Raw genomic sequence first — 7,663 nt, 5'->3', positions numbered from 1 at the left:
CTTCGTTTCCGAGGTGTTTCTTTCTTTCGTTTCTTCAGTTTTCACCTTTTCTTTTTCTTTGTTTTTGCTTTTTTCCTTCAAGGCATGTCTATATTAGCACACATATTTCAACTTAAAGGCAATCGCCAGGTGAGGGTTCAAGTTAGCTGGAGAAATATAATTGTCCCAAAAATAAATCCTCGGCAAAAGGAAAGGTGGCACGAAATGGCACCTACGCAGCCTTGCCTTCCGATCCACTTTTTTTTCAGAGCAAGGAAACCTAACAGAGTGCTTGCAGCTCCCCACGTAACATGACGAGCGGGAACAAGCCCGTGCCTCGGGCACCGTTGCTTCGACCTCTTCTCAAGCCCACAGAAGCTCGGATGCGGGATGTAGAAACTCAGATGAGAACTGCATCCTCCCAACCCCGTCAACCTACTACTGAGAAAAGCCCCTATTTGAGTTCAGACATCGAGTAGATGACATTTGGCGAGACCCCACATGTAAGAAGCAGGGGCACAAAAAGGGATTCCTATAAGGGATTCAGAATTCTCGAAATTTAAAGGCAAATGCGAGATGTGGGCACAATTTGCCACGAAAAAAGTTCTAATTGCGGTCAGAGCTGGCCAAACGGGCTAGCCCGGCCCAGGCCCGACACGGCCCATCCTAATCGTGCCTAGCACGGCCCGGCCCGCCGAGGCACGATTATTATACTCCGTGCCATGCCGGCATGCGTGTTGCAGCCTGCAGCCCAGGCACGACCCATATGCTAATCAGGCCGGCCCACCGGCACACCAGGCCCACTAATCTGCCCCCTATTTTGCACACTGGGTGTTTTTAGCCTATTTTTAGCTATATTAGGATACATAAAAAAATAAAAATAGAAAAAAATAATCGGGTCGTGCCGTACCGGCCCGCGTGCTCGGCCTTCAGGCCCAGGCACGGCCCCTGGCGTGCCGGGGCTGGCCCGTTTAGCACGTGCCATGCCGTGCTACCGGGCTGGCCCAGCTATCCCGGCCCGTTTGGCCACCTATAATTGCGGTGCCCAAAAATGTGATATCCGTTTTTTCTTCTTCTTCACATCAGAAGAGCAACCAAGGCGACGGTTCCATGATAGCGGACCCCATCCGGTCAGCGACCGAAAGCACACGACGCCCGGATCCGTAGAACCCCAGTCCCCAAACCCCCACCCCTCTCCCTCCTCCTCTCCGATCTCCCGTCGCCCCTTTCCACCGCCGGAGAAACTTCCTCCCCTCGACCCTCGTCCTCCCGTCGCCCCTTCCGCCTCGCCAGGTGAACTGCGCCTCACAAATCTTCCGGTCCTGTTCAATTCGTCGAGATCTGGTGGTTTCATCGCATTTGTTCGTGTTCGATCCGTTTGTCTCTCTGCTTTGGGGTAGATCCATGCGAATCAACTTGCGTAGATCGATCAGCGTGTACATTTGGTGTTCGTAGCCACTGTTTCGAGCGTTGGCGCTGGTGCAGTCTCGGTAGGGATAAGTTCTAGGGTTCGCATCCCGGTACAGAAATCCGCCATCTCGTTCTAGGTCCATGCGAATCAGCCTGTACCTCGTTCTAGGTCAATGCGAATCAACCTGTACCTCGTTCTAGGTCTATGCGAATTGAATCTGTCCAACTCGTGGATATCGTAAGGACAAAGCAACTCGTGGATCGATCAGCTTGGTTATCGACCAACCTGTCCCGTGTTATGTAGAATTGATCTCTTTGTTCACGCTGGTAGGGTGTAGGCTTTTCTACTTGCTCATGTCGTGCTAGTATAATCTGTATGCTTCTTTATTAATGATTCTACTTGACTCTGCACCTCGGCTACATTCTCTTCAGGTCAGAAGAGATGTACATAATGCCACTTTTTCCTGTTTTGAGTTGAGTTTGTGGTTATTCAACCTGTCTGTTACTTCATTATTGGCAAATTATATGTGTGCTGTAACATCATACCAGGATTTCCACTTACAAATTTTCTCTTATGCCTTAATAATCTTATTCTTTCTCTTCTGCTGTACAATAAACTGGAATGCAGAATTAATCTTGTCTAACTTGTTTGTGTTCATCGCATTTGTTCGTGTTAGATCCGCGTGTCTCTCTGTTTTGGGATAGATTCATGCGAATCAACCTTGCGTAGATCCATCAGCATGTACATTTGGTGATCGACCGCTCCTAGCCACTGTTTCGAGCGTTGGCACCTTGATGACCAGTGCAGTCTTGGTAGGGATAAGTTCTAGGGCTCGCATCACGGTACAGAAATCCGCCATCTCGCGTCCTCATTTTTCTTAACAATAAAGGCATGTGATTTAGTTTGCTATACATCACGAGGTAGGTAGGTTAAAAATTTCTTACCTACACAAATTCCCTTTGAGCACGACCCCTTTTTGTGCCAAATTGTTGAGCATAAGGTAAGTAACAGAATACCTGTATTGACGTGTTCTGCTGCAGGAAGTGTAGCTCGTTGAGTCCATTAGGTAGGTCAAGTGGGTCTAATTCTGGTGTGGTGTTGAAGTTGTGAAGCTAGCGTGCTAGGAATTATATGTGCTTGCTAGGATTGAGGTTGCAGGAGGAAGGGTCATTGACTGTAATTCATGCTAATTATGTTTAATAATAAAGCTGAGTAAGTACATCATCTTATTGCTAATGGTTCTCAGCTGTAATAAAAAAAACAGCTAGCGGTATCACCGTATGTGATGTTATTGTTTTAATCATATTATTTATGCTACTCAATACCTTCATCTGTAATAGCACACGTGTTGTAGGCCAGCAGCTGGTTGGGTCTTTGGACATTTCGTTTGTAGTTTGCCAAATGACGCAAATATATTTGTCAAGTACGAAATATACCATTGAATTAAGCTGCGTGTGACCGAGCACTGAATAAATATACACAACCTACATCATATTGTATTTGTCATCATACGTCGAATAGCATTTCATAATATTGTAATTGTTCGATTGTTAATGCAGTTCATGCTTTCTGCAGTATAGTTGTACATTGTGCATATCGCACCTACCGTAGGTTGTGTATCCAGTCCTACGTATCTATTCTGGACTTAGATACATTTCCGAGTGTGTACCATCTACCCCATCCCATTTTTCTAAGGGAACTATGTATTCCTTTTTCAAGTTTGTTTCAACTCAGCGATATGATGATAGTGCTAAAATCAGTAATTTTATTCACTAATAGTCTAAATTGCATACACTAAAGTTCCAGCAGTAGTTATATGTGTGCTGTAACATCATATCAGGATTTCTACTTTCCATTTTTCTCTTATGCGTTAATAATCCTATTCTTTCTCTTTTGCTCTACAATAAACTGGAATGCAGAGTTTATCTTGTCTAACTTTTGCACTTGTGTTTCCTTGTAGCTCCGTTCTTTTCTTGGCATCATGGATCTTATGCCTGAGTAAGTTTTTCTCCCAAATCTGTGTTTCATATCTTACGTTTGTTGTAAACCATGTTTGCATTGTCTCATATAGTCAGTCATAACCTGATTGTAGGTTCGATGCCGACCCTGTGGAGGATGATTTCTATGGTTTCAGAGACAATGAGATCCAGAGGGTTGACAGTAACCAGGCGGAGCTTACCCTTCCGGCCGGCGGCAGGTGAGCTATTCAGTTTCCCTTCCTAATATTCTTGTTATGATGCATGGTCCGTGGATTACTCTGTTATAGTTCCGCTCAACTCTCTTAAGTCTGTTTGATTATGATCCTCTGTTCTGTGTTTCAGCGTCAATGAGGTTGAGATGACTAAACATGACCTCGACAGTGACAAGGAGACGGTTCCCCTTCCGGACGGCAGCAGGTGAGCCAATCAGTTTTCCTTCACCCCTAGATGAATTTTTCTGTTTTCCTTCCTAACCGTCTCATGCAATCTATATAACCTGATTGTAGTTTGGAGCCCAACCCTGTGGAACAGGATGTCATTCCTGTTGCCGTACAAGAGGTGGAGGATCCTTTTGTTGCCCCTCCTGAGGAAATTGCGCCCCCTTTTATCTTTGAGGATGGTGGTACGTGAGGAAATCGCCGCTCTTATTTGTTTTTTTAACAGCGCCATTGCTTAATTTTCTTTTACAACAATCTTGCTTAAACTGTGTTCTTTGTGAGATGAGCTGCTCAATTTTGCCCTGCAAGTAGTTTAAATCAGTAATTTAACACTGTTACTTAAATGACAGTGAATGCTGATGAATTACTGGTTGTTTAAATTCTGAACTACTATAATAACATAACAGGCATTTTAAATCAGTAATTTAAACAACAGTAGATCAGACTTCTCCTGCATAGCAACAACTAGTAATTTAAAACTGTTACTTAAATGACAGTAATTTAAACAACAGTAATTCAGAATTCTCCTGCATAGTAACAACCAGTGATTTAACACTATTACTTAAATGGCAGGGAGCACTGATGTTGAGGAATATATGCTTTGTGCCGAGGAGGATGTTTTGCTGTATGCTCAGCGTCTATCTTTTAATAACAAGCTCCCACCATTTTGGCTGGAAAGGGTAGAGGTGATGCTTACACAGGCTGATGAGTCAGGTACTCACGCTGACGAGCTGTTGGCAGAATATGACATGCTGGTGCAGGAATTGGAGCTTGAGATGGGGTTTCAAGAAGATCAGTTCTCCGCACTCACCGTTAGTATGATTGTGCATGCTGATGAAATGAATGTACTCTCCAATGAATTGTCTGTGGAGACAAATCGTCACCTTGGTAATCTGGATATTATCTTTCTTGAGCATGAGAGGCTGGCCATTCAGGAGGATTTTCAGCTAGTGCTTGAAGATTGCGATAGGCTCGACAAGGTTGCTTTGGGGCTGAGGAGGTGTGCTGCCTATTTGACTGAATGTGTGCAATACTACCAGCAGCTGCAGGACGGAGAAGAGAAGGGTGACGAGGTTGAGTTTCTTCCACAAGAACAAGAGGCTGCTGAAGTTGTTCTTTTGGAGTTCAAACCAAACGAAGACGAAGATGAAGACTGGTGGCCGGAGAATCCACATTCAGTGCAACAAGTGAAGGAGAAGCAGACTCTGGAAGAGGAGGAAGAGGTTCCTGAGTCATGGGAAGATCGCCTGTGACTTGTTTTGTCAAGGTAAATTTCATCTCATGGCCATGCAACAAAATTTCTGCAATTAAGTGGACCTAATGCACTGCATGGTTGTTTTTTACTATGTCTCTTCATAATCTTTTGCATCAGCATTCTGAACATAGCTTTTTATCCCCGTCTTGATGTGCTGCTGGACTATATCAGTAATTTAACAACTAATAATATGAATATTGGTGGGGCACACTGTTAGTTGCTGTGTAAAGCATGCATTCTATTCAAATCTGAACCTCGGCTTCTGATGTGGAATTAAACAGTGGATCATCCTCTTCTATCAACCGAGGTACCGTGTATCTTGTAAAGACCCATATAACTGCTCTGCATGATCAGAACATCCAGGGATGATCATATGTTGCACCTGATGTTTAGGCAGTGTCTTTTAAAGCATTTCAAATATCCGGGTCTCGTTTGGAAGCATATTTAGCTGTCTCTGTCAAGTACATATGTCTATGCGTACCTATGAGTCAATTGTCATGCGTGCGCTTGTATCATTTTTAATTTGGAGGTTCATAAATGGGTCATATTGTTTTCATGTGTAGCATTTTCGTGTAATAGTTTTTGCGTCTGTATTATTATCCACCAGGACACAAAGTAGTGGGTCAATACTGGATGCAGTAAGCTGACACCTAAGCATATATTATCCACCAGGACACAAAGTAGTGGGTCAATATTGGATGCAGTAAGTTGACACCTAAGCATATATTATCCACCAGGACACAAAGTAGTGGGTCAATATTGGATGCAGTAAGCTGACACCTAAGCATAGGGATTTTATTACAACTGACAGGACATCAGTTCAAAAGCTAGTTCAAAAGAAAACGACACTAGGAAATTGTCATATTTACAGAACATAGTAGCATCTTTGATTATTGCGGCACTGTAGGCTTTGAACATGTTCTACTTCTACTGAAGGTTAGCTTCCTCTTCTTCGCGGGTGTTTGGAGGAAACAACTCATGTGGTAGATCTGCATGTAGTTAAACAATATCGTATCAATGGTGTGAACGTTCGGTTATTCTTCCATTTGTTGCAATTAGGCCGTGCTGACCTTTTTTATGCCAGGAGTCCATGGGTGGATCTTCAGCCTTTGGCCTTTGGCCCTTTCTCTCCATGTGAAGTGATTGTGTCATCTAATAGCTGAAAATGATATACTATGTGCATGAGCATACAAAAATTTGAATTGATGCAATATATGAAAACATAGTTCCATCTTGTGTACCTTGTTTTTTGATTCAAATGATGCATTCTCGTACAGAGTATGATCAGGAGATGGAGTTGCAAGCGGATTCTTGTCCATGGTGGAGTTTTCTAGGATTGGTGTGGAGCGTCCAATGCGGATGATGGTTTAACCATTGGAAGTGGCACCAGTGCACTTTGCACATGCTCTGTTCCCTGTACATGGAAATAATACCATCTCCGTAACTTGATATAAGATGCTTTTTGACACTAGCTTAGTGTCATCAACATCTAGGGATCTGCTGTTTTGAGTGACTGTCAGGGAGTTACTCTATTTCAGGTGGCACGTGGCCAGTTCGTACTTTCTCATGAGCTACAGCACAGTCGTCTGCACTTTTTCCAGTGATTAGATCGCCTTGTGTTACAAAAGGCAAACTCCACGAATTCTGGATTTGGTTCCTCCTAGACCTGTAGATATGTTGCGTGCGCTGCTATTTTGTATCTATTGACATAAGGGAGGTGTGCTCAACTGTTTATTGTGTAGCTGGATAATACCTTGGTCATGGTTCTGGATTAGAGCGTGTAGACCATCTGTTTTCGTTTATTTTCAGCTTCTTTCAGCAAACTTTGCATCCCATGTAGTAGTACCACTAATTAGTAGTCGATACTACCTCAGGGATTTTTATTTCAAGTTGTAGTATCGATCCTGTAAAAGTGTGGCAATAAGTAGTTCTTGTAATACCATTGTGTCAGTAGGTTCTAAACTGGCCAGCCATTCCTGACCCTGTGCAATTATAACAATTGCTTGACGGATGCGGCAAAATGAAAATAGTTGTCAAAATGTGATAGTGATACCTTTCATTCTTCATTTCATGGATGTCAACATTGAAGTGGCACTTTGTTCATGATGTGTTTTTAAAAGCCATTGCACCTGTGCATTTTACAAAGTTTTTGTTCAGATACTTTAATCAAATTTTTGGAAAGAAGCAACAATCAAACATATGACAGCAGCATATATTCTCGCTTGCATATTTGCTCTCTTCCAGACAAATCACGCAATGTGTCAGTATCAAATGCGTGTGCAAAATTTCCCCAAAGCATGACAGTTGCATGCTTGCTGTAAAAGCTATGAAATCATTTTTCTACCACTAAATTATTCATAGAATAGGACACGGTAATTACAGAAAAAGCTTCATACTATAATCCTTCCGTGATAAAAATTTGGCGTCTTACCCCTCTTTTCCCCTAGGGTTACCTAGGGTTCCAACTTCCTCCCGCGGCGACCGCGAGAGTTCCCCATCTACCCCTGGGTTTCCTATCAATTTTGACGTCGATCAATCCACGGCTGTTGTTCGGGCTGCGTCCTGCTAGGGTTGCGACCTTTGTGATCCTTTGCATGGCAGG

General features: G+C 43.2%; 1 protein-coding gene across 1 annotated transcript; it reads left to right on the top strand.

Moving 5' to 3' along the window:
• The first annotated feature begins 1,068 nt into the window (after nucleotides 1-1,068).
• LOC123146211 (uncharacterized) lies at nucleotides 1,069-6,998 on the top strand. Its single transcript, XM_044565820.1, has 7 exons — nucleotides 1,069-1,272; nucleotides 3,351-3,388; nucleotides 3,483-3,587; nucleotides 3,712-3,786; nucleotides 3,876-3,991; nucleotides 4,380-5,073; nucleotides 6,339-6,998. Exons 2-6 carry the CDS (start codon nucleotides 3,372-3,374, stop codon nucleotides 5,057-5,059), a joined length of 993 nt encoding a protein of 330 aa, XP_044421755.1. The 5' UTR covers nucleotides 1,069-1,272; nucleotides 3,351-3,371; the 3' UTR covers nucleotides 5,060-5,073; nucleotides 6,339-6,998.
• Nucleotides 6,999-7,663: the final 665 nt, after the last annotated feature.

This window comes from Triticum aestivum, chromosome 6D, assembly GCF_018294505.1.
Source record: "Triticum aestivum cultivar Chinese Spring chromosome 6D, IWGSC CS RefSeq v2.1, whole genome shotgun sequence".
Classification (NCBI taxonomy): domain Eukaryota; kingdom Viridiplantae; phylum Streptophyta; class Magnoliopsida; order Poales; family Poaceae; genus Triticum; species Triticum aestivum.
Note: the sequence above shows the minus strand (reverse complement) of the source record. Positions and strands in the feature narration are given on the sequence as shown.

What these genes read in the sequence shown, in the direction of transcription:
- LOC123146211 (XM_044565820.1), top strand. An exon ending in ACCCTTCCGGCCGGCGGCAG is followed by an intron (nt 3,588 to 3,711) that starts GTGAGCTATTCA and finishes TCTGTGTTTCAG; the next exon opens with CGTCAATGAGGTTGAGATGA. An exon ending in CCCCTTCCGGACGGCAGCAG is followed by an intron (nt 3,787 to 3,875) that starts GTGAGCCAATCA and finishes ACCTGATTGTAG; the next exon opens with TTTGGAGCCCAACCCTGTGG.